General features: G+C 41.2%; 1 protein-coding gene across 1 annotated transcript in view; it reads right to left on the reverse strand.

Annotated features, from left to right (window-relative positions):
* Positions 1-601: 601 nt before the first annotated feature.
* The window catches only part of pcdh11 (protocadherin 11), a 139,824-nt gene continuing 112,431 nt past the window's right edge, over positions 602-27,994 (reverse strand). Inside the window, exon 6 of the mRNA XM_019884353.1 lies at positions 602-3,857. Within this exon, the coding sequence (XP_019739912.1) occupies positions 3,397-3,857 (461 nt within the window). The 3' untranslated portion in view covers positions 602-3,396. The remainder of the gene's footprint in view (positions 3,858-27,994) is intronic.

The raw sequence follows: 27,994 nt of genomic DNA on the forward strand, positions 1-27,994 counted from the left end.
ATTTTCCTGTTTCCACGTTGCAGTGACTTGCCTCTCACTTTTGTAGTTACTGTTGTGTGTCCATTTGTGATATTGTTCTTGGGGTGCTATGTACAGGATGTTTACAGTGTTACCTTGAAGGACATTGTAAACATTTGTGTAAACTTGGAGGCCCAAGTTGTATACAAAAATTATGACATTTGATTTGTGTGTTCTCCATTTCACATTGATTTAGTTTCATAAGACAAACAGGTAGGGCAGATAACATTAATACTAACACTGAATCTAATGATGAATGCATCAACGATACAGTCAAGAGCTAAAACGCCTTGTGGGAGTTTAAACAGTTCATGCAAATGATGCCACAGGTTGAGCGTGAAGCACATTTGTCTGAAAACTTAAGAAATGCATGATTATCTTTTCTGTTGTCCATTTGTAGCAATTTTGAAGTTTTTCGAGCAATGAATTTGGGAAAAAAAAAGGAAAATACACTGACAGCTGAGTCATTTGGTCAAAGGTCTGCGATTGCTGACCATTTCGAATGTGTAATTGGGGTGATGTGAAATCTAAAAAAACAGTTTTTACTCTAGATTTGCTTTTTGTTGAAAGAGAGAAAAAAAAAAGAGGTCAGATGTACAACGGCCCCCAAAATTGTCATTTTAGAATCCAAACTGACACCCTAACCATGCATTAAATCAGTAATGCAGCTGTTACAACTTGACAGCACATTATGTAGTCAAGATAACACAGTGAAGATAACAGATATTATATTCCACGCATACGTTGTGCATATTGTACAAACGTTATTGGATAAATTATTTCCATCAGGAACATTTCTTATGACATTGTGACAGTGTTTCATTCCATGAATATTCTCTCCCTGTGTGATAAGAGGGAGGGCACAATTACCGTTGACATCTTGCAAAGAGTACAACAACAATAATGCATGCCCTTCTCATTCCCCCCAAACTGTTATAAAAGCCATTATTTTTGTCTAATGTCTCGCCTTTGAATGCTGACAATCTGTAAACATAGATTAAATTGGCTCTTTTCCGAGCAATTTCACTCAATCAGTTTGATGTTCCCAATGATATGTGCTCCTTTTGACTGAATATGTTTATGCTATTTGCGGATATTTGGGTTTCCAATTGCAAAGAAATGAGATGAAAAGTGATTGGAGGAAAGAAAATCTGGCAAGCTAGAAACAGGGAGCTCATCAATTGTGGTTTCGAGAAAGATTGATTCACAATTTTTGAAATGCATTCATTTTCAGAATTACCTCAGGTATAATTGAACAAGTCATTTCCCCGGAAGGACTCATTTCCCTGTCCATGACACGGGTCATGTTAGGTGATCATTTGCCTGAATGTCAGATAAAGCCTATTTACAAGAATCAAATCTTTGACCGATGATGATCTTAAAGGAGAGGGGCAGAGGCGGCCTGCATTCAAACAGCTTTCTTTGCACTCTCTCCAAAGAATGCCTCGATACATTATAGATGCAAGGCTGCTCTCAATTTGCAAGATGGTACAGGGAAATGAATCACATGAATCATATACTTGGTGATTTAGACACCTGGCTTGGGTGTTAGTGGGAAGCAGAGACACTTAATGTTGGTGCAATAGATTATACTGCACCCAATCTGTTCCAGCACAAAGCTATGTTGGAACACTTATCATCATCAGTACAATTTACACAGATGATTTGGAGTGTTTTGCATTGTCTCAACCGTCACTGAGAGGCCCGCATTTGTTTTTCTCTTTTAGGTCAAGGCTAATATCATGTTACACATGGCTGCAAAAAAAAAAAAAAAAACACACCCAATAAATAAAAATGCAATTTAAAGTTTAGCATTGTGGAGTATTAGTCCAGCATTACCCAATGTTGCCAATCACATGTATTGAAACACAGCTATAGAGAAAAAAATATATAGTAATTAGTAGCAAGCTGGTGGGAGTTAATGATACTGGAAAATTATCAGCACATTAAGATGACAGTTTTGAGGTCTTACCAGCTTGTCATTGCCAGTGCAAGTACCGAGAACATCCCCTGTTATCCCAGAGAGTAATTCTGTAGACCTCTTAACCACAATTAGGGTAGCTAGCAACATCGCACATCAAAGTAATTAGACGAAGAATTTCATAAGTGGCTCAATGATTTGGTATTATGTGGCTGATTCTGAGCAGCAACATACAGAACTACAAAAGGAAGCGAGGGTGGGGGAGGAAGGGGGACTTGAGCCTTTCCAAAAGCGCATCCGTCTGCACTTTTCAAGGCAAGATAACGAGACGACTTTTAATAGTGAGCCCTTTCTTAATGGAGCTGGCAGCATACAGCATATGGGAAACATCTTGGGCATGTTTGTGTTGGTGTTTTTGGTTTTACCGGTCCTTGGTGTAAAGGATGCAAGAAAGATTACCAGAGCTGTCTACCGTTGGCCTAGTTATGCTTCTCAAATATGTTTTTTTTTTCCTAAATCTTTCCACAGTCCCCGCTGACCAAAATAGACTTCTGAAACATGTTCAGGCAAGACAAACGAAACATCTTCCACCACCAAAGGAGTTTGTGCTGCACATTATACAGAGCAATATTTCGCTAGATCTCAAATAGAAACACCACCCTGGGCCCCTAATTAGCATTTAGCCCAAATTAGCTTACTCAACACACTGTATTTGCATTTGTTTCTGCATGAGTAAATGGTCTTTTAGGACACAGTTGCTCTAAGCTGGGCACAAGGAGACATATAGTACACTGTCCCACTCTATTACTACGCACATATCGAATATTAAAATACTGATTTTTTTTTCCCCCCATGATGAAACTACTGAAGTGCTGTGTTTATTGTCCAAGATGACTTGATGTGCACTGTTGTTTCTTTGTTGGTTTACAGGATTTTCCAAAAACTGCTCACTCTGCTGCCACCAAACATTATGGCGGGGCGTGCGCCAAGAAATATCCTATTGAATGTTGAGTTCATTCAAACAGAGGTGTGAGTCCACCACTTTTGTTATCATTGTGAAATAAAATCTTCTTAATATTCAAAATCTTGCCGTAAACACCAGTTAGGTATCTTTGAAGGTTTGCTGCTGAGCCATATAAGGACTGTGTTCGAGTTCGGTGGAGGTCTTCACACTTCTCAGGGCCACTATAAGCTATTCATGCGTCAGTGACAATAGATGATGAACAATTAATTTAAAAAGTTTGAGCCCTCGGACTGACCCAACAATTAGTAGTATGATACAACTGTTGTTAAAATCTCATAAGCACAATGAAATCCATTTGTTAGATGTTTGTAAAACCGAGCTGGCTGTATTTACTCAAATGATCCATACTTGCACACATATGCATTAATGCTAATAATGAAGTATTGAAAAAAGCTGGATGGAGTCACATGTACAGGATGTCAGGCCAATGTTGTTACAGCTGGTGCTCATGTAGAAAGGAGCTACTGCCACCGCCGGCCGCTGTCTGCTTTCCAGGAGATGAGAAGCTCGCCAGGGGGATGACCTTGACGGTGTCCTCCTTCTTATTGCAGTGTCTGTCCAAGGTGTTGTAGAATTGCGGCCTGTTAAGCCCTTTGTCCAGCTCGTCTTTTTTAGGCACAGACCTTCCCAACGTGTGCCGGCCATCCATGGTACTCAGGCTGCCCATGTTAACCTTGACCCCCCGTGCACAGCTTTGCTGTAAGCCAAAAGAGGGGAGAGTACCGGAGATGGCAGTGGAGGTCGGAGTGGAGGCGGGGCTTCCGCTCGTCGGACTCTGGAACTGGGTCAGGGTTGGTGGCATCCAGCAGGTGTCGGAGTGGCCCAGTATCAGACACTCTTGGGTACAGGTCTCGGACGCCTCAGCCAAAGCTTTCTGGAGGTTCACCTCAACGGCTGGAGATAAACACAACATAAAACCAACAGTTGAGAGCACTTCAAAAAACACATTGGAATGCGGTGATTAACTGATGTCATGAATTCAAACGCAAATGGAACAAAGCCATTGTCTTATCTGAGTTTGACCCGCTAAGTGTCAGCCTTTTGACAAATTGAAAGTTAGTGATAAATATTTCTTTTCATCTTATAATGAGGAAAGCATTAGTGGAGCATTTAATTTCCATTGGTATTCCCAAGACAGTCTGTTTACCTACAATATGCAACAAATTCCCTGTAGCTTAATTAGACTGGAAAAAAAAGGCTTGCTGTTTCTATCACAGATTGGCTTTTCTGTATTAAATATTTAATGAACACTCACACAAACAATGTTTATTTTAGTCACTGTCAGTGTGACACGCCTCAAAACACACTTCTCATTTTTTCAGAAGCTCATGTAAATCCGATCAAATGGAAATATTACAATGAAGAAAGTCAACACTTAATTACAATGGCCGGGCTGCATGTATGGACAAGACAAAGACAAACAGGAAAAGAAAAGACTGAACGAGGAGACATATCAGCAAGGCCATAAGCTCCAAAGCAATCTTATCTCATTATCCCTAGGCTGGCATCACATGTGGAATGAGTCTGGTGTGAGGCTTCAGCATTGAGCCTCAGCAATAAAGCCTGTCAGGCCAGATAATTAGAATGTAAAACAGTGTGCATCAAGGCAACGCACAGCCCGGCGGTGTTCTGTTTCCTCGGCCATTCGAGGGACAGTGGAGTCCACGTTTGAACATCACGTGTCACTCCTCCAGGCCTCTGCTTCAAGTTGTCACGCAGAAATGATTTTGTATATTTGCATAAGTAAGACTGCTGTCAATAATAAGTCCGTTTTTTGTTTTTTTTCACCCTCGGATGACTTCTTGCTCTTTGCACAAAAAGTTGCACAGATGCTCTGCGAAGAGATTTGTGATTTGTCGTGACATTTATGGTTTTATGGCATGAGATAAAAGATAATACATTAGTGGTGTAAAGTTTTATTTGTGAAAACTGTCAAAACAGGTCAGTTGAACCATTTCGAGCATTTTCCTCTGATGAGCACTAACCCAAGATGGCAATGTCCATGGTTATGACGGCGTGACATAGCCTTCATTTTTATACATTGTTTCATATTGCAGTAGGGCGGGTCCAGCTTCGGAAGCTTTTTTTTTTTTCCTCTTCTCAGAGACTATTTCGTTTGGATTCATAATGACACGCCAGCATCATAAACCATTGAGTCTTTATATACTGGGATCCAACAGATATCTGGTACATGTTGGAATTACAACTGGCTGCAAATCATCGCGATGTTCCCAACTGAGGTGTTTTGTTGCTAGCATGCAACTAGCCGGCCCCTGTCGTTAAAAACTGGGAAGCAGATAATTAATTACAATAACAATTAACTGTTATAATTCCTACAGATTGATAATTACAGATGAAGTATTGATCAGAATAAAAAATGAAGCTTGATAAGGAGGTTAAAAGTTTTATGCCATCATACAGCAAAGTGGCTCTCATATTTCGGTTTGGAAGTTGATGCAGTCCAGTTCTACGGTACATTACAAACTACAACTTCAATACAATAATCATAAAGAAATAAATTACACTGTCACTTTAAAGTCAGCGTTTTCATGTATGTATGATACAGCTGATTCTGTGGCTAGTTAGTGTATTCAACATGCTGAAAGTGGAGTTTGATCTGTCCCTCCCATACTGAACTAGAGTCTGGGAGCAAGAGTGTATAAATCCTTTGGGTCATATAAAAGTGTCACCTTTCGGAGGGTCGCCAACTTCATTAAGGCAGAAATGGGCCCTATGTTGTCATTCTCTGAGCTACAACAATGAAGCTTGAGCCAAGTCGCGACTTACTGCCTACCTTGCATTTTAATAAGGTATTAACATAAACGTCTCATTTAACAGGCAAGCGAAGACACAAATGTAAAGCAAACAAAACACTCACAGTTCTGTTACTGTCCCACATTTTTGACAGCCAAAGGCAAGGACTCACATCAATTTCAATTCAAAGCTAATTTATGGCTTAATGTGTCTTGAACCGAATGCAGCCTTCATATTTTGAATGCGGCTCCTCCACAAGTTCTGGGACCGCACTATTTCCTATTCCATCGGGACAATTTGGATGCGCAGGTGGGATGTCTCAGTCTGCTTTTGTCAGTCAAAGGAATGACGCAGCCTGCTTATGATGTCTCCGTCTTTTGTATTTCGGGGAAACGGCCGTCTCCTGGAGGGCTCTCGACGCATTTCCAAATGCCCCATATCTTGATGCCGTGAATGTTCTTCTGTCCCTTTCTTTCAAGGAAAATGTGAATGGCAGACAAGACGGGTTCATGCAAAACAACAGCGCCTAATCGAAAGTAAAGCAGAGATCAAACCTACTCTTCTCATTTAAGTTGTTTTAAACAAAGTGGTTCTAAAAATCTGCCACCCGTTTACTAAACTCGTAGAAGTCAATTAAACGTCTAATGCAAGTTTGGCCTCACAATGACAAGTGACGATTCAGTTCACAATCTGATTCCAAACAGCCTGCAGGCTAAATTAGCGGCTCGGTCATAATTAGCTGCACTTTTTATCAGCTTACCCATTGCACACTTTAACTGGTATCCGATGTTTCTGACACGTCATTGCATCCTTCAGCCGGGTTTAGATGAAACGCCAGAGCAGCCACCTTCGGCTAACCTTCCATTTGTGTGCTCAAGGCAAACAGAATCTGTTTTGTATTTGTTCCGAAATACAACATTTATGTACGAAAACTACTAGCTAAGAAACTATATACATCGCATTTTCACTGGACACGCGCCAGTGCATAAGTGCTTCCCAACAATGAATCATTTAAACTTACACCGTAAGGTAGTTGAACAAGACAAATTCTATTTCCAGGATACTTTGCATTCAGATTCGCTAACCCTGGACGAAAATGAAAATGTTTTGAAGCTTATTTTCTCATTTCAGGGTTTTAAATATTTATAAGGCCGTCATTTGCCATGTGTAATTCAGTCTCCTCTAAAGGCTGAATAAAACACCTCTCCCGTTGAGTTTATTTTGGCTTCAGGGTAATGTTTGATTTAACGTACCAGATTGGTGGTAAACAGTGTACAGCACAGCACCGCGATATAAGTGCCGTCTTACACAACAGACGTGCTTGTATGTTCATCTGTTTCATGTTTTGCTTAAAATTCTCTGCTTTTAAATTTCTACCGTTTCTAACGCAGAACACTCAGACGCTTTGACAAGTGCCTTGATGATATTTTCTGACGGAGCTGTTTCCATCCTGATGAGCTTCAATATGTCTGCAAACATGTGATTCAGCTCATTATATCAGCACTCACTAACCCATTATTACTAATTAAAAGGATAATTGCGTGCATCTAGGACATTAAACTCTTGGAATCAGCTATCAGGAAGGTGGACCTGGCCGCATCCTTTGCAGAAATAATTGGACCGGACCTCTAGATATTATATACAAGGCATTAAACTCTGGTGTTGTGATGTCACAACTTTCCACACTTCCTCCATCGTAGCATGGAGGATTATGCTCATATTTTGAATGATAATGTTTGGTTTTGATTGTCTCGGGTGCGCCGTATAAGGAAATAAACGTGTCAAATTCAATCCCAGGATAACAGTAGAGACTCGACTGCATGCTGGCAGCACATAAAACGGGCTCATTTGTTTAACTCGGCCAGTGAAGTTTTGATTCAGAGACTGTCACTGAGCAGAATTTTTCTTCACAGCCAAAACTTTTAAAAAAAGAAACGTGTTTCTTCACATACACCGTTCGCTCAAGAGTAAAAACACATCTAAGCCTAGGAAAAGCGATGAAAGTACCTCTCGATGACGGGTTATTTCTGGATCAGCCAGTTTAATGGCACTCGAAAACTATTACGTTAAAACAAGCCACAAAATGTCCCCACTCATACATGCGTAATCTTCCCCTCCCACTGGAATGTTAAAATGTCCATCCATGCAAACGGTGTCAAATTGTGCATATGTATTATTGTAAGGTGCTTGGCAAAGAAAGGGTAATACAGCTGCTAAACGCAGGGCAACTTTATGAAATCAAAATCCTTTCAGGAAAATCAAAGCTTAAAAACAAAGGCGAAAGCGGGAGTCCTATAGTTGTACGGAATAAAAACGCAGAAATGAAAAAAGGTTCTTTCATATTCATTTAATGGACACAAATGTTTTTTGTTAACCGAATCTGAATGAAAAATCTGAGGCAGCAGAAGAATACCTGGAAAAGTTAAGGTGCTGATTTCCACCCACAATTGAACACATTTCTGTGACCTCTAACAGTACTGGGTTTCATACTATTTTCGTTGTCATTATGATTAAAACAGATTTCCTTTTAATTTGTCAACCATCTTTAAAGTACATCTCATACCCATACTGATCAGAAACACACAAGCACACACAAAACAGGACTAATTTAACAATGTGGGCATGACTGTTGTAGTTATAAATGGTCAAGAAGTGCATTGTCTAATATTGAGAGCTATTTATAATAAATTGTGTAAATCAGAGCTCTCGGGCAGTGTCAGTCAAATGTAAGCATTGTTATCTGTTTAAACATTGTTGAAACAGTTATTGTATCAGATCTCATTATACCGTCCATGTAAATCTAACATGCATGAATACCTTGTCAGTATACAGTACATTGATCTATCAATCTATGAAGTGCTTATCTTCACTAGGGTTGCAGGGGTTTAAAAGTAGAAAATACTGACTCGGAGTCGATGACGTCTCACAAATAAGTCTCAGAGCTCTGTTTTTAATAGAAGGCAGCACCCAGAAATGTATTCTGATTTTCATGCAGGTGCAAGCCCTGCTGCATCTGTTTAGGGAATTTGGGAGACCATTATTGCGCCAAGCTGAGTGTTCCGAAATAGCTAGGGTGTGTCCTTTGACAATGCGCCTGGCAGTTTGGTGGCAGAAAGTCATCCAAATTATATGCCTGCTGAGACCACATGTAAATCCGATGCGATAGGTAAACCTCTGGTCCAATGTTACTTGGGTGAATTTGACCGTGGCACAGTCAAATTCTGAGCACCCGGACATGTGTGTGGATGTCATCATATTTCATTCAGAAATATGAACAGCAGGCATTACATCCTTCGAATCACAGTAGAAATCAATTACCATATTTTCCACACTAAAAGGCGCACTGGATTATGAGGCGAACCTTCAATGAATGGCCTATTTTGTAATTTTTTTCATACATTGGGCGCACCGCATTATAAGATGCAATCTACAATGCATCCACTAGATAGAGCTATGCTCAAGGAAACACCAACAAAACGATCAGATGTCAGTAAAACTTATTTAATAAAGCAGCGACACAGTTCACTTAACCGACAGCAAGTTACAACATTGACTTGTTAATGTTGAACTCTCTTGCCGCTGCTCTATTTCCGTGTCTAACTGCGTAACCGATCGCCTTAAGTTTGAACGCTGCGTTGTCAGCATGTCTCGAGCAAGGAGCCATTTTGGGGTCGAAATGTTACCGTAATGACCATACACAAGGCGTATCGGATTTTAAGGTGCGCTGTGAGCTTTGAAGAAAATGGAAGGCTTTTAGGTGCCCCTTTTAGTGTGGAAAATACGGTAGTTGAATTTTTCTTAATAATTATTATAGATTTTAATAATCCCACATGGCTGGCATGCAGGGCAGCTCGGTGGTCAACTGGTTAGCACGTTGCCTTCACAGTGCAGAAGTGCAGGATTTGATTCCGGTTCCGGTCTTCCTGTGTGGAGTTTGCATGTTCTCCCCATAGCTGTGTGGGTTTTTTCCTGGATCTTTCCTCTGACATTTCAAAAAACATGCATGGCAAGGTTAATGGAACACTCGAAATCAGGGGTCACCAACCTTTTCGAGAGTGAGAGCTACTTCATGTTTCCTGATTGTGTGAAGGGCTACCAAATCGATACACGTCTGAAACATTTGTACAAATTACATTTAATAATATTAGAATGTGTTATTTTTAATACTTAATGATTTTAATTTTCAGGTTATGATCATCTTAAAGATGTCTCACAATACTGCCAGTGTTTGCATTTTTAAATCATAATTTCGACTAGCAAATCACAATCCTAGCACTGGCGGGCTATTGGTGTGGTCCTCACGGGCTACCTGGTGCCTGCGGGCACCACGTTGGCGACCCCTGCTCTACATTGTCTCTGGGTGTGAGTGTGACCACCGATGGTCGTTCGTCTATGTGTGCCCTGCGTTTGGGGCTGGCCCGAAGACAGCTGGGATAGGCTCCAGCACGCCCCGAAACACTTGTGAGGATAAGCGGATCGAAAAATTGATAGATGGATGGATGGCATGCAGCTGTCAAGGAGGGCACGTGAATGATCGGTGGTGGGGATAGATCCATGAAGTCCGAAGTCGTCAGCCGTTATCAATAGCTGTATGTCATGGGGGTACTGACCGCTGACCCACCGGTCACATACCGATTGCTGTCTTCTTTTCCACAGAGAGATGTCTGCATCCAAGACAGTCATGGTGCCATATTGGAAGGCAATGAGAGGAGCCTTTTTGATTGCTGGCAAATCAAGTCGGATTCATGCAAACAATGGCCCAAATTGCCTGTTTTTAAAAAATATGCCACCTTGCTCGTGTGGGTGAAATTACAAACACACCAGGCTATCCTCTCACAGTCATATAAAGTGCAGTGCTGGAATTGTGCTCGACTCAAACATAGAACCCCCAGTATCCGTGGAGTCTTGAAAATTCTACTTTTCATGACACGTTAGGATTAAAAGGCTATTTATTTACTTTTATCTGTAGATAGTACAGTATAATCCCTTGTGAAGGCCATAAGAGCTGTCAGGTTTACTGGTGACAAGGGCGTAGAGGGTGAAGTAAATCATACATCGAAGGAATAGAAAAAACATATAGGCTCTTTGGAAAGCTTAAGATCAATGTTGGGTCCAGAGGTCAGGGGTGTCATGTTGAAAGATGACATATATCTACAAGGCAGCATGTTGCGTCAGATACTGTAGAAAATGTACTTATGTGAAATTAAAACAAGACAAAAATTCGCATGCAGTCCCTATTTTTACATGGACACACAGTTGCAATTGTGACTGATTGGCTCGAACAATGCTCCAGTGGATTTTCATCATGAAAACATACGTCTTGGGTTAATTCTTTGGAGGTGCACACTACAGTAGATACAGTATAAGATGTAAGAAATGGCAACGCTTGCTGTTTTGGTTCAAACAAATCGAGGCTTATAAGCAAGCAACGCTTGCTGTTTTGGTTCAAACAAATCGAGGCGGATCTAATGAATAGCCTCCCTCCAAGGAGACAATGTGACGCTGATAAGAGAGGAGTGAGGTCATCCATATATACTCTAGACTAATTACTTCAGATGCATTTACTGAGATGCGGCTGACAACAGTGAGTCTCCGAGCCACATACGTATTTATCAACACTTGCGGGACCTTCACACTTCCTCTCCTGTAATCCATCTGCACTTGTTCACTTTCCCGCTCTCTCGCTTTTTTTTTTTTTTTTTTTGTTACTTCCAGCAGTTTGACCCATTGTAACCAAAAGTAATTGCGGGCAGAAAACAACATCTAATGATTACTTTATCTGTGGGTCTCAGCCAAAGTGAAAAGTCACAATAGACAGGTAGTTTGGACAAAAGGAGAAGTCCTTTTTTTTTTTTTTTGTTCCTGACACACAATTTCAGGCAACAAAGAATATTATTGACTTGAACCAAGATTAGAACACAGAAACAAATAATGAAGCCTCAGAAGAGGACAAAGCGCACAAGCGCATGGAAGAAGAACAACGCGGGCACAACACTCACTGCTTCTTTCTTTTTGTTGTCATTGATTAAAAGTAAGGTGTGTGTGAGTTAAAGTGGCCCTTTGTCTACCTGTAATGTGATGTAAATTTCCACTATTCCAGTATGCTGTCAATAGAAAATACGGTACCTTGGCAACAATTCCTCCTTTCCAAATTCAGTGCTGAAGCAATGTATTAAGATATCCTTTATTTGTCCCACACTGGGGAAATTTACAACACTGGGGAAATTTACAATTACCCCACCTGATGTAAAATAAAGAGCATTATGAAGTTTATAATGTGGACTGCTTTCAATTTCAATGAGCTCTTTAAATGTTGCCATTTTGAATAGGAATGAAGTTCTCTGATTTCCTTTTAAAAGCCTCTCAATGTGGATGTGTAAACAAGTTTTAGTAATTGCTTATGATGTTAATTTAGGGCAGAAGTGGCACAAACCTAGCATCGGGTGGTGGTGTCGTAAAATTGTTAAGCCTTGTATACTGTATAGCGACAATTGTGTAGGTACACTGTTACAAGAAAGGTATGAATCCCGAGATGTCGTTTTCTGTCTCTTTTCTTTTCTTTTTTTCTTTTTGTCTGATTCGTGACACTTGACTTTGCTCGTGTGACATTGTTTGATTGCACCTCCTTCATTATGTATCTGGTCTGCAATTTGGTGACCTCCACGACCCTTCTTTAACCACCCACCCAGCCATGAAAACGTACCATTGTCATTATCAGCACAATCAGGGCCGGCCAAACACACAGCATGGGCTAGGTAGATGAAAGGTGCAAACACCATAACAATCTGCAATCAGCGCTCATCAACACAATGATACACAGAGGAGGTGGGGCAGCAAAGAATTTCTGAGGGGGGCACAAACTCAAGCCGTGCAAAACACACAAACCCCACACTTGTATACTTTAAAGACTAACACAAGGACAGTCATTCAGTCCTGCTGCTTATGAATTGCGTACAGCCGATGAACACTGTAGATATAGTGGAGGTGGGCTGCTATCAAAAAGATAGTAATACATAAATGCATAAAGTAAGCGCCGGTTGAAAGAAACATGAATATACCTTAAAATGCATTGCACAAGGATGACTATTTAAAAGCGCCCACACTACGAACCATCTGTAATGCAAAATTTTAAATAGGAAAAAAAAAAGTTTGAAAAAGAACCAAAAAGTTAAATCCGTGTCAACAATTCAGATGGATGAAAATCTGGGAAAAATTGTTCCGTACCTGCAAATAAATCCCTGCTTCAACAAGTCAGCAAACGGAAGGGAAACTGCAGATTTGAACTTGAACCCTGTTCAGTCATATCTGTCATATTTGAATGGGGCTCTTGCTTTGACACAGAGAAATACAATTGAACAAACTGCGTTTATGCATATATTGTAATTGATGTCAAAAAACTCTAACATCTTCAAAAACAATCTTGGCTTTCCTTTTAAACCAAAGATTTAAGCAAATTTAAGGCAGAATTCAAGTGTGTCCTTAATTATTAAAACCGGTGGCATCTCAGGCAAGAGCAGCAACAAAACAGCTCCTATCGATGAAACCCTTGTTCACTTGATGGAAGAGACAAGAGGAAATGTACAAGGCAGACCTACATCCCGTGTCATAAATTCATTGCGCTGACCCATTGCCCCCAATTATTATGGAAAACAAGAATGAATCAAATTAACATTGAAGAGATCTCCGGCCCTGTCTAGCCAATGGACTCAGTGGCAGCCGGCAGAGAGAGGGTAATAAACAAGGTGCCACTGCATATGCTATATATCTTGCAGTCATTGATGATTAGCTCTGTTTTCCTTTAGCCATACATTACTGTTATTGCCTTCTCGGCGAGACAGATAGGAAGCGGATACAAAAGCATCCTTGAGCCCATCTTTCAACAAACTGGCAGGCTGCAAACCACTCAGCACTGGCGGTTGAATGGTCTCGGTGCAGGGTGGTGAGCATAATCTCTCATATGAGCTGAGGGTGAGATGTGTGGCCAGAGTTTCTTTTTTTTTTCTTGCCACTCTCTTATGTTTTGTAGGCTAATAACATACAGTACATGTATTGTGTGGAATGCTATGATTACACTTCCAATGTGGAAAAAAAAAACAGACTGGGATAACATTATAAAAGCGATAGAAAAGATGGTGTTTGCATCTCCCCTCAATCATATGCTCTTTTACAAAATGGTTTCTGAAGAGATTTTTCTCCATGAGAAAAGCATTTGTGAGGTTAGAGGTCACTGGTGTTGGAGCCGAGAGAAAGCCTGGCTCACATTCCCTGTTGTAAATTCATCCCAAATTTGTTGGGATCAGTTACCAAAAGGTCAAAGCATAGTCACTTGCTCACCGATGAGGCATCAACAGAATTCAACCAATAATAGTTTTAATGCCCAATGGAAAGCATGAATCTGTGAGTGTTTGTTTTTGTTAGAAAAGGAAGAAATAATTTGACACAGATGTAGCCCTCCCTACATTTTTCAGACCCTGTGTACAGTGAATGGTTCTTTGATAAATGTGTGTCTTACATGTGGAAATAATATGACAATGTGGCAAACGTCTGCAACAAAAAAAATTCAATTTCCTTTTTGTTTGTTTATTTTCCTGATTTACCTGGGAGAAGATTGAACACTAAGTACTGAAACTCAGAAATAATTCACTGCAATCCTGTATTTCTCCTACATATAATCACACCTTGATTACAATGAAATGTTCGCATCCTTTTCATGTTATGAAAATGTCATAGCGAGTGGCGTACGGTCGTATCAAAAAGCACGACATACACATTTAATCCATAACAGTGCTACTCAAATATTCGTCAGCATCATGTTGTTAGAACCATCAACAAGAAATACAAGCAAAGCCTTGCTGAGTTGAAAATGTGTTCTCACTTTATGTAGCAACAAGGGTGGCATGGTAGTCAACTGGTTAGCATGCCGGCTTCACAGTGCAGGGTTCGTTTCCGGCTCGGGCCTTCCTGTATGGAGTTTGCATGTTCTCCCTGCCTGTGTGGGTTTTCTTGGGGTACTCCGGTTTCCTCCCACATTCCAAAAACATGCACGACAGGCTGATTGAAGACTCTAAATTGTCCCTTGGTATGAGTATGAGCGTGGATGGCTGTTGGTCTATGTGTGCCCTGCGATTGGCTGACAACCAGTTCAGGGTGCACCCCGCCTACCGCCTGAAGACAGCTGAGATAGGTTCCAGCACGCGTGAGGATAAAGCGGATGGGAAAATGGATGGATGGATGGATGGATGCAGCGACAGTGGAGGGGACAGACTATGGTTGTCATCAATGAACATGTCCTATTCCTCTTCCTATAGTGGCCAACAGAGCTGCAGGGAAAGATGTCAAATCCAGCTCCAGAAAGTAAAAACCCTACCACAGTTGGCTTGTGGCACAGGAGGCTCTACTCAACCTGCAGGTACACAGCCAACCGGGGAGCTCGCCAAACTGTGGCAGAGTTTTTACCTTCTGGACCTGGATTTGACCCTTCTGGATGTGGGCAGTTGCGCTGCACTTCTTTCCCATTCCTTTTTCCTTTGCTACTTTTTTTTTGTCCACTGGAGCGGCCAAGCCCAACGGGAAAATCCCAATTTTTGTAATTCATTCATCCGCATTGACATGCTTGAAAGCAAGATAAAAGTTATATACTCCGTGTTATATATCAGTGCTAAGCATGAAAGCAGACACCAGCAGGCACGTTCACAGCTTTACTTTGGCTGTTTGGATGGTGACTGTCACAATAATTCACCCAAAACAGCAGCCACTGTTAATATATATATATACATACATACATACATATAACACACCTCGGACTCCATCAGGGACCTCACTAATAGATATGCGCACTTGAAATTCACAGAGATATTCAGTGGATTGTGTTAATGTCACTGTCACTCCATACTTCATTTGGGCTGTGTGAAAGTGCAGTCGTTGTCAAGTAACCCTGAGCACTCCTTGATAGTCAAAGTTCTTCAAATCGTTAAATTATGTCAAAGCAAGAATTCAACTAAACACGGGCCTGTTCTTGGCTAAACCATTACATTCTCCCGCTTAAGAAGCAGTACAACCATGCAGTTAATTAGAGTTTAATATTTTTTAGCTTGTTTGTCCTTCCATCCATTTGCTATAGTGGAATATTATTTAGGATCACAAGAAGCTGAAGCCTAACCGAGGCTGAGTGTGCACCAAAAGCAGACTACACTCAGTCCTGACCAACAATAAATCACAGGGCACAGTTTGAGACAGAAAACCTTTTACACTTACAATTACAGTATCAATGAATAGAGTCGGGTAAATGAACCACAATATTCCAGATCATTTATATCATGATGATTACTAATACATTCGCAAGTCCTTTTTTTTCGCAAGATCGAACAGCTTTTAAATTCGAACAAAACTGTGCCGACGGAAGAAAAATAAAACCCAAATGATGAAAGAAAAGGGCAAATGCAGAAAGTGGGTTCACTGATTATTTTCAGCGTGTGATGATGAAGCGAAAGCCCCAGTGGTTGAGACCATCCTCACAGGAGGAGTTAGCGAAAATGGCAATGCAACGTTCCACCGGAGACTGTAGTCGACCCATTGACCTGAATGTCTGTACTGCTGTTTCCCCTCCAGCGTTAACTATCTCTATTAACACGTCTTTGACGTCTTTGATTTTGTCTGCCTGTCGAGCCCCGAGGACGGTTGTTCCTCCTGAGGCGCCATTCTCTTTTTGTCAGATGTTTAGCACTCTGTTTGGCATGACAACCACCCGCAGCAGCTTGGCACTTGTCATTCCTTACTTTTGGTATAGACCCAAATAAAATGAAATAAAAAAAGAGAAATCGCATGAAGCAACTACAGTGAAATAAACAAAAACACATCACCTAACCTGGCCTGTTGTTTTTGGTATTGCGAGAGGGAGAGAGAGAGAAAAAAAAAATCCACCAGGATTCCTCAGCTCATCACCACAGCCGGAGTTATACTATTGCCAATTTCATCCCAAGGTTGATTCCCACCTTCTGTGTTTGTATGTGTGTGAATGAGAGGGGAACAGTCTGCCGCTTTGTTATTCAGTGCGTGGGGGCACCGGTACCCATTTCTATGATAATTTCCTACTCGCTATAAGCAAAGACAGCAAGACTGATACAATTCATTTCCTCTTTATTCACTGGCGTGGAAACGTTGGGCCAGGCGGAAGTTACTTGTGAAGTCTTTGGGAGTTGTGGGGTGGGGAGTGAATTGTGTTACTGGTGGGAGGAGAAATCACAAGGTGGATGATTTCGGAAGCCATGCATCCCTAACATTTGTGTTTTTTCCTCTCAGACAACAGACTTACTTTGTATGAGCACCTCTATCAAAGGCAATCTCTCCTGATATCTTCAAAAAGCAAAAAGGGACAATCAGCACAGGGGTGTGTCTTCTGCACCCTCTGATTTCATGTTGTCACTTCCAGTCAATCACCGTGACATCTCATTCTCCAGATCTGATGGCCTGCCACCCATCCGCCATTCCTTTTCTCATCCATCTTATATTGCTCATTATTCCTAACTATCAGGTAGCTTGTTAGAATTCAAATTAAATTTTCTCTGCCCCCAGAGTGACCTCAGCTCGCGGGTCACTTTCTTAAACAGCGTGCTTTCCAATAAGAAATTGACACTCGTTTCAAGACTTTGGTTGGGCACCCACTGAGCTCTGCCTGTCAAGACAGAAGTGTGTTCAGTGTCTTTGATATATTTTGATAATTGAAAAAGTGCACCTTGAAGGCATATGCGACTGCTCCAATATAATCTGAGGATAATGTAGGGAGCAGATTTACAACCATACACAAATAAGCGCGAATGTAATGTAGGTGAATTCATTTTTTTTTGTCTCCTTGCTATTTGGAATACCCGATGCCCAAAACGTATCATTACTAAAATTGGTCTTTCAAGTCAAGTCAAGTACAACTTTATTGTCAAATGTGCTGGCACAGATGAAATTTCTTCGCTCTCAAGACAACATGCAACAAGAGGAGCCGCTGCGGGTGCCCGTGCCGCCATCAAAAGAAAAGTTAACATAAAATGACAAAATAATACAAGACAACATATAAGACATAGACAATCGTGCAATCTGAACCACTTTCCTGCATACACTTAGTTGTTTGAAGCAGTTATAGATGAAAGAGGAGCGAATCAAAGTGTCCTTTTTACCTGTGGATCAAAGACGTCATGCTGAAATGTGCACACGTCTGCTACAAGCTAAGTTGAAAGCAACAAGAAGATGGAGCATCCATTAACGAAAAAGAGAATGGCTCTCTTCTCCTGTCCCGTGTAAATCCGCTTCAATTCCAAGCCGCGACTCCCAGTTCCACAGACGCATCGGCGCTCTGCGCTGACGCTCCTTTCTTCTCATCGTCGGCTCCTCAAGCCATGCATCCATCCAGCCGCAGACTGTCCATCAGCACCGACCTTTCCGCTGAAGAAAGCGGGGCTGTGAAAATGCTGCCCATTACAGGCGCAAGACACAAGTGCCTGGGGCTGTCAAGCAACGACAATCAAATGGTGCCGACATTCCTCCCAATCAAAATCAATGCTGGTACACGCCTGTTGCCGAGAAGGTGCAACCACCAAGCACAGATTCTTCTTCTTTGACGAATGTCGTGGCCAAAAATGTTGAAAACAGTCCACATCAGCTCCGCACGATGTCACAAAAACAACAAAAAACACAAAGCTCTTGAAGAGCACTTGCCGACGGCTGCCTACTCAGGCGCCATATTGGGGGGGGGGGGACTTTGCAGCAAGTTTTTAAAACAAAAGATGTCATCATATGTGGACAGTCTGCTTTTCATACCATTGAAAAATATACTGTATATATTTGAGCAGAAAGGCCCAATTATTGAACATACAAAATTTGAGCTTCCTCCGATCTGTAGTCTCCCCCCCCCCCAAAAAAAAACAATCAATCAATGTCTGACAGGATCGTTTGGCTATCCGTTTTGTTGCAAAACTGGAAGTAGACAAACCGGGGAATTGTGAGCTATTGTGGTGCTAACCAGTGGCATTAAACACACAGTTAACTTGGATTGGTGCTGTTAATTCATGTTTTGAACAGGGGAGATTTAAAGACCAATTAGCTATGGGTGTTTTTTTTTTTTTTTTTCAAACCAGTGGTTAATATAACTGAGAACTGAGAATTGAGAATTGAATAACCGGGCCCCTTTCATGTGTAAGAAAAGCAATAATTTTTATGTAACACCACTATAACTTTTGCAGTATTGACAAAAATACAATCTTCTTACTGGGCTTGCTGTATTGCTCTGTAATTGAATTGCACAACTTGTTGCAATAAATAGTCAAATAAAAAACATAGGGTAGCTTGTAATTAAGGGAAACTATTATCTGATATTGACAGTTAGCGCTATCAAAAGATCCCCTGCCAGACTCAATGAGGTGCCAATCAGCCGTGTGTCTCTGTCTTATCTTGCTGTCGCCACCGTTGCCCTTCATTTCACAGAGATCTTTCGTGGTGGATCATCAGTCGATAGCTCACAGCTGATGCTTAATGCTGAGTAATGACATTGGCCAAGCCTCTCCCAATACATTCATATCCCCTCAACACCTCTGCGTGTTCTCTAATCTCCCATCAAGTGAGGAAAAAAAAAAGACCAAGGATGTAAGCAAAGTAAGCAAGGACATTTTTTTTTGGGTGGGGGGGAGCTCAAATTATTGTATATTGTAATTTCAAACTTCAAGGTGAGCCATATGTTTCTGCATTTTACAATGTTATATGCTCTTTTTGTTTCGCAGACCGTTTTTTTTGGTCCCATAAACTGCCATAAATCACAATACAACTACTCGTAAATGGAAGTGAAACATATTTTTTCAGATTATCTTGAAAAGAAATGTGAACATGAGTCCTTGCTTTGAAAAAAAAATTGCAACAATATTTGCCTTGGTCGAGATGTTTCTCACAGGTTTCAAAAACTAAATGAAATATTCTATTTTGAGCTGGGACATCATAGGTTCGTTTATGATTTGTTTGGATTTCTAAACCTGGAACATTCTGGGTGTTACAACTGATGTTGCAATCAAAACACCTTTATTACAAACTCGATTCCAATGAGGTTGGGACGAAATAAAAACCAAATACAATGACTTGCAAACCCTTTTCAAGCGCTATTTGATTGTATACACCACAGAGACAAGCTAAGTCATGTTCAAATTGATGTCGTTATTGTATTTAGCACATAATAATTAACTGAATTTTGTGGTGGCAACACTTTCCAGAAAAGCTGGAGCAGGTGGCAAAAAAGACTGAGAAAGTTGATGATCATCGATCATTCATTTGGAACATTCCACAGGTGAACAGGCTAACTGGGAAGAAGCGGGTGCCAAAACTGCATCGAAAAGGAGCTTCCCTTAGTTGCTCACTCATTCACAAGCAAAGATAGGGCAAGGTTCACCTCTTTCTGAACAACTGCCTTCGATTCCTCAGGCGGCACTACATCAAAAACCGACATCAGTGTGTAAAGGATATCACCACATGGTGTCAGGAGCACTTCAGAAAACCAACGTCAGTAAATACAGTTTGGCGCTCAATCCGTAAGTGCAACTTAAAACTGTACTTTTGGGTCGGTTCTCATTTTTACCTGCTTTTTTTCCTGTGCATTCTTGCTCTCAGTCAGAATGACGGAACGAAAGAAGTTCACCCCTCCTCCAAGTACAACCATCAATTCTTTTTCGAAATATCCTCATGTAAATGTATATGAAACAAGACAATGAGTTGGATAATAGACACTTCGCAACGCCGAGATGTCAAGCAGGCTGAGCAGCACTGCAATTTTGCACAGGTGTGATATTGAAGTGCCATCCCGTGAAAGAAACTCAAATTATTTTCTCATCATTCCTACTTGTCTTTGCCTGCAGAGTAGCTCTTGTTATTCTCCCTCATTGCCTCTGCTTGCAAGGTTGATCCGTGCATCACAGGGTGAAAATTTTTGAACATTCCATTTTACATTTTTTATACATATATATATATATATATATATATATCAAGAATCTAACAAAAAAAGACTATAGAGAGGAATATAGAATCTATCAAAAAGACTCCTTTTGACCTCATCTGCTGGTGCCTTCAAGGTGGATTTACTGTTTCTTTCATTACCGCTCCTCATCTACAATTCACCTTTTATTTATAGTCCTCATGGGGAGGCAACATATTGAAGTCAGACATTAGGAAGGCAGGGTGTTAATCATTCACCGTTCTAATTTGCTAATATGCAAGCATGTGGCCTTGGTCTTTACTATTCATAATTCATTATGGAAATATAATCAGACATCATTCCTCACCTTAAAGACAACACCGCAATGTTGAAAGACACCCCACACCACGATATTAAATGGGCGTCCTTCAAATAAACTGCCTTGCACGCCTGAAAGTGTTTGAGCACGCTCGGAGCTGAGTCCGCGAGGGCCGTTTGCAGGTTTTCTTTCATTTCATCTGCTCTTTGATTCAACCACATACTGTATTTTAAGAGCAAGGTGGGGCAATTATCGCTTAAAGTGGTTAACATTCCCCAGGTGGTAGTTCTCCCGCAAAGATATTATTCATTGTCATTTCTTTTAATATGCAGGGAGACAAATTATTCCGGGTCATATTGCACTGGAAGGGATAAACAAGCTAAAAGACGAATGTCAGAGGGAAAATAATCATGAGTAAACAGCTTTCCGGAGACTTTTTTGCATCCAACAACAAACAAAAACTGAAAGACTAAGGAATGAATTGCAACGATATTCTATGTGACACTTCTTTTCTAATTCTCGTTGAGTCCGCACTTCACAGAGCAAACAAGAGGAAAACGTAAAGTCTCCTGGCACATGAAGACAGGGTATTAATTTTCCAACTTGGAAACTCTAAACTGAAATTACCTGTGAAGTGGATAATTCGCACTGGGGAAGACATGTATTTTTCTCCTTCCTTGTGTCAACGTCTTTGCAGGGACGTCTGTGTTGATGTGATAAGTCTCTTATTCTCAGCAAAGAGTAATTTGCAAAAAGCAAACAGCTGCACATGCTATCCACATTGTTAATTAAATATTTCTGCCTTTGATGTTTTTTCACAGGTTTTAATGGGGAATAACACAATTAAATTGGATGCTGTCTCCCCTTCTTGAGAAAATAACCATCCATAATGACTGAAGTTAAAATACTTAAACTATATGAAGTTAAACTGTGTGGTTTTTTTTTCCTTTTTTTTCCAGTGGGTGGGGGCAATGGCACTTTCCAAGGACGTTGACAGATATTTGCAAACTGGTTCAGAGTAAACAGGGATGGAATGGGCATGCTGGCAAGCCTCTCATTCAGAATCATTTTGCGTATAAAAGAATGACTTTTTTGGTCCTTTTAATGCACTGAGACTACATTAGCTGAAGTCACCTTTACAAACCAATCTTCAGACCTTAAGAGATGGCTCTTCAATGGATATCACACATCTAACCAACCATCTACTCTTGTGGTTGTAGCGCAGATTAAATATCAGATTAGTACACCGGACGCAAATTTCACCAGCTCTCATACACAAAATTGTTATCATTCAGGGACGTACTGGAGCCTAAATTCTAGTAGGGAATATTTGGCGACTGGGTAGTGGCACAATCAAGAGTAAATCCGATTTAAGGGGCAAAAGAAGACCTGTGTGACTAATGAATTTATATTGCACACTTTTGCAATGCTAGCCAATTTTTAGTTTATTTAACAGTAAGTAGTAGTGACATCCTGGGATGCAAATGCGTGTGACTACTTCACTATGGCTCCAAACAGTCCACTTACACTTTGCTTTTCAAGACAAAGCTCTGGAATCAGGAGAAGCATAAACAGAGTGTATTTCCAAGCAGGGTCAAACTAAAGCCTCAGCAGTGTTAATGGCAGGCTGATTATCCGGTTAGTGTTTTTATTCCAACACTTAATTGCTTCCAGGCTTTAGTCTTTAAAAAAAGCAATTATGATGCGGGCCAAACAGCACACCTCACCTTTATGCTCCAATGCATTTCTTATTAATTCATGAAGGCGGATGAGAGCGAATGTTGGAAAAACTACATCGGATGCCAGCCATAGCACGACTATTGTGATGCAAAATGAAGAAAAATGTATTACATGATTCATAAATGTAGATATTAGGTCCATATTACACTCAATTAACTCAATCAGATGTGAACTCCCATATTTGAAGTGCTGTTGAACGAAGTCCTTTTATGTGCATGTTCTCATTGAACGCAAAGTGTGTAAATGATCTCCTATCATTTTGCAGAAAGGGGAATCAAGCCACCCTCGATACTTTGCTCATTTAAAACTTGAAGCTGGGTGAGCCTGAAGGCTTAGCCACTTGATGGTCTGGGATTCAGTCTGTGCACCTATATAAGGCTCCCTGTTGCAGTGCATAAACCGTGTAGGTACCACACTGGGGGAAGAAGACACAAACCCCGTGATCAAACAACGTGCAACTGCTTTGTTTTTATTGCCCTCTTGACAGAATGTGATTATTTGTTCTCTCCCGGTCCCTGTTGAGCAACCAAGCGCTGGCAAAAGAAGGGGAAACAAATAATTGAGCGAATTACTGGCCTCTCTCATTAGTGCACATGCACTAAGTAGCATGGGCAACATCTTACATTTGTCAACCTCACACGAACAAAGAGGTTCAATAACATTTAATTAGTGCAGTTGCAGTCAGTCTGGCGAAGCTATTTCATGAGCGGCCCGCTTCAGTGATTCACTCACAAACGGATTCTCAAACAGCAGTTTGACAGCGCGGCGCTGCAGACGGGACCGAGATTCACGATTTGTGGCAGCTTCAACAAGCCAGGATATGAACAACCATCCTGAAGCCAGTACACAAGTACAAACAGTTGGAGCACAAGGTCTGACTTTGTACTGGGCCCACTTCCTCATTGAGGCACAACAGCAGAGGGGACCTCCCACTACATTGCTCGAGACACAAAGAGATTGGATAATCTTAATAGAGGCAGTAGATACCGTGCAAGCTGGACACTTGGCTGCATCCGCTTACCACTTTGAATCAATCTGGACAAACTTCTGATTGTCCACTCTTTCTAGTAGTCCTCAAACATTCGAGGCATCAATGATATCTTCTGTCTGTGTACTGCTGGCTTTATAGGCTTCTGCCAATGTCTTTTGTTGTCATCATAACTGCCTGTTTGGCGCTAATTTTTAGTTTTGTTGTGGTCTGCACGGTCGTGAATGGAGCAAGATTAGATGTAGTTGGAGGATACAGTAAGACAACTGCAATTAGATACAAAATCATTCTGTTTTCTCTTTGATTCCGAGAGCATTGCCTTGTTCAGACATAATAGGATTGGAACGGTCCTATTGTGTTGAAAGCCTATTTTGAAACTGGATGAATGTACAGAACCTGATGAGCACCGTTTTGTTTCTACGGAACAAAAGACAGGCTTCTCTTTTTGGAGCCAGAGAGACAGGATTTGAATAGAAGTCATAAGCGTGGTCAGGAGAGCTGCTTTGAGCTGAGGGTGGAAAATGCCAGTCCAAATCATTTTGAATGACCGTATCATTGACCATGCAGCGTCTTTGTTCATTTCAAAATTCATGAAGTATCAGCACTATGCAATTTGGACCCTGGCTGCAGTTTCAGACTGATATTTATACTTTCAGGGCAACTTTTTGTCATCTCATCAAAACACATGTTGACTTCAAATGATATTTGAAATAAGGAATGACGGGGAGGCTGATCTTTGAGTTCAAATGAGAAATTACTGTCAATGTGGGTGTTTTTGTCTTAATGACACTCAATAACCCTGTTGTTGGGAATGATATTTGAAGTAAAAGTGGATGCCAAAGGTCATTACCGAACCCATACAAATCTTACATGAGATTCGACAGATGGTATCTGACATACGGTAGTGTAACACGCTTCTTTTCAAGTGGGATTTGTCCAAGCTAAAACTCATTTTGAATAATATCAGTCACAATGACATTAACAATGATGAGGTCAGGGTCATTGATTTTAACATCATCAACTTTTGTGCAGGTGGCTCGGCTCCCTTCAATGCATCACAAATTATTTTGGGATTTCAGGACAAAAGGGAAGCAATGACCAAAACGAGAACTCGGATATTTATTTGAAATTTCTGATAAATTATTCAATAGCAAAACAAATCCCCCAAACTCCCTCACCTCACAACCATCTCCACTCGCCATACCCCACCATTGATGATGTTGTCTGTCACCTTGAAGTCTACATGCCTTCATAGTACTGCATAAGTTACTTACACGTGTCCACGCTCGTGTTGTACACTTTAGACTTGAGCGATGTCAGGAGTGGCATGTTTGCATGTTGGCCCGCTTGCTGGCCTTGCTTAGCATTCAGCAGATGGAACCATGGGATGGAGGTTATAAGCCAACCCATTCCCCTCTGCTCTGTAATTCGTTGTCAACAATGCGCTATGGACCCTAAAGGCCCGCCATCTGCTTAGTTCCTGCTCCTTCCAAAGGTGAGAATTTTCAAAGCACCACCTGGTTGATATTTTAGCCACACATTGCACCTCACCTCCATTGCCTCGGTGTATATATAAATAGGATGTTGACATGCAGCGAAAGCCACCGAAGAAGAAAATGCGTATTGTGTAATGGCAAAAGAAAAGCTAAATGGCAGTGAGTGGACGCGCAGGAGATCATGTCAAATGTTTTACAGTATATTTAGAGCAAATGATTTTAATATAACTTCTTGCTAGACCCTCCAAAGTTATTGGAGACTAATGCACTCATCTCAATCATAGCTTTGTGGTATGAATGATTGGCGCAAATGATGAAGTTGAAACTCAGCTAAGATCAATACTATTGTACAGCTGTAGTCTTCTCTCTTAAATGAAATTCTTAAAATGGTGACATATGTGAGGAATCCTCTGAACACAAGCCCCAATTTGCACCCATATGTCTCCAACTGCACAGCCAAAAGTGGAGGCAAGTCAAATCTGGCAATTCGAAGCGCGGTCGTGCATGCTGCCCAAAACTCAGCCATTCACGGTTCACTTTGCACCTTTTCGAGAATAATATCGCACAAAAGAAGAGGCTTAGCAAGGGTGCCTGGTTCCTCACGGATCATTGATATATTCGCCGCATGTTTTTGACAAGCAAGCAGTCGTAATCACCGGTCCAAGAGTCAGTTGCCAAGTCAATGTGACTGGGTGTGGTGGTGGTAGGTGTGGAGTGGGCTTGTTTGTTTGCCAAGATGCTGGATTTTGTGTTTTATCTGTTCAACGTGGAGTGTAATAAATGAGTCGAGTTTTTCTCTTTTATTGACTAATTATCATCTGGTTAGACTTTTTCTGGATGCACCCAAATTACAAAGTATAACTGTACATTGGTTATAATGATAAGTCATTGTATGAACGTACAATGACTGCAACATTAAGCACAATCTAATAAGATCCAAAATAAGAACTGTGTTAATATTAATAAGTGCAGTATAATCATTCTCAGTTATGATTGACACAGTGAATTCAATATTTTTATTATTATAGCTGTAGTTGTCTGGAAACATCCTATATTTTTGCCATAAACTATGACACCTTGGCGGCCCGGTGCTCCAGTGGTTAACTCGCCGACCTCACAGTGCAGAGGTCGTGGGTTCAATCCCGGCTCCAGCCTTCCTGTGTGGAGTTTGCATGTTCTCCCTGGGCCTGCGTGGGTTTTCTCCGGGTACTCCGGCTTCCTCCCACATTCAATGCATGACAGGCTGATTGAACACTCCAAATTGTCCCTATGTGTGAGTGTAAGCGCGGATGGTTGTTCGTCTATGTGTGCCCGGCGAATGGCTGGCAACCGGTTCGGGGTGTCCCCCGCCTACTGCCCGAAGACAGCTGGGATAGGCTCCAGCACCCCCGCGACCCCTGTGAGGATAAAGAGGTTCAGAAAATGGATGTATGGATGACACCTTTCTCAGTTTGAATAATCATCATACCTCCAAAATCCTCACTTTTCCTGAGAACCGAACCCCTAAACAGCATTTTTGTCCAACAATTAACATTGCATCGTTAAAAAGAGCAAGCCACTTTCAGCCTTTAGACTGGTCAGTAACTTGTAAAAACAACACCCAAACGTGTTGGCTGAACCAAGGTATAGATTTATGAAAAAAAAAAGTATAAAACTACCAAATTAAAACAAATTGTGACATGGGATGATTTGGCCCGACACCAGCGATATACACGATATAAATTAGACAATAGTCAGAAAGCATTTTTTTATATTAAGTATAAATACTTTGAACAGAAAAAATTGAGCCAGTGTCCAAATCCATACTGTCACCAATTCTGCTGAAATAAATGCTAAAAAAGGTGACTTAACAGGTCCCATCTATTGCTCTACACTCAAATATTGAACTCTCATCCAAAGCTACCAATCTTGCCCTCAATACATCATCAAATTGATCCAGTGAGGGAGATTCAGACCCGAGCTTTAAGACAGAGCCCTCGCTCCATGATCAAATAAGGAAGGCAAAGTTCATGGCTCACCTGCCTTCTCACATCTGACCTTCGCAACCGACTCTGGGAGGAGGACCCTGGGGATTCCCATTGTGCTGATGAGTTAAACCTGCCTGAGCCATGCAAATCCACTGGATTTCTTGCCAACTTGTCGGCTGCTGTGTCAGGACAGTAAGCGCACTATTCAGCGTGATCAATCAATATTCACGCAACATGGGCACAGCAGGCAGCAGCTGATTTAGCCAAGACAACACATACAAAGTTTGCCCTGTTGAGCACAAGTTCATCTTGGAAAAAAAAAAAAAAAGTGGAGCCAATTTATCATGAGGGAGCACTTCAAGAGGGAGACTGCATGTGGGCACGCGGATGGAGTCCTCGGGGGGGCATATTCTCATTCCACTTTATCACTTGTTTCCTTGATGCATGGTGGTGTGGTGAACTACAGTAGGTTGCCAAACAACGAAATCCAGGTTTGCTAAGTATAGTGCATGAAGTGCAAAGCAGATGTGAACAGAAGGCATCCTCTGGGCATGCAGAGAAATGCTACATGTTAAATGGGGCGGCAAACTTTTTTCCACCCCTCCTTTTCAAATTGAGCATTATGTATGCATGTGGGTATGTTTGTTAAAACCCCTTGTCTGCTGTCAGGCTTCACCTCCTTCCCCTGAAGCCCATAGAAGGAAATGTAAGCTGTTTACAAATACAGTATGACAGGTTGGATACTGTTAACTTAAGTTGTCATGTCAGAACCTGTCGGTGACGTTTACAGAGAGCCAAAAAAAAAAAAAAAGCTTTAAAATACTTCCGGGGG

This window comes from Hippocampus comes, unplaced genomic scaffold (assembly GCF_001891065.2).
Source record: "Hippocampus comes isolate QL1 unplaced genomic scaffold, H_comes_QL1_v1.1 scaffold156, whole genome shotgun sequence".
Lineage (NCBI taxonomy): Eukaryota > Metazoa > Chordata > Actinopteri > Syngnathiformes > Syngnathidae > Hippocampus > Hippocampus comes.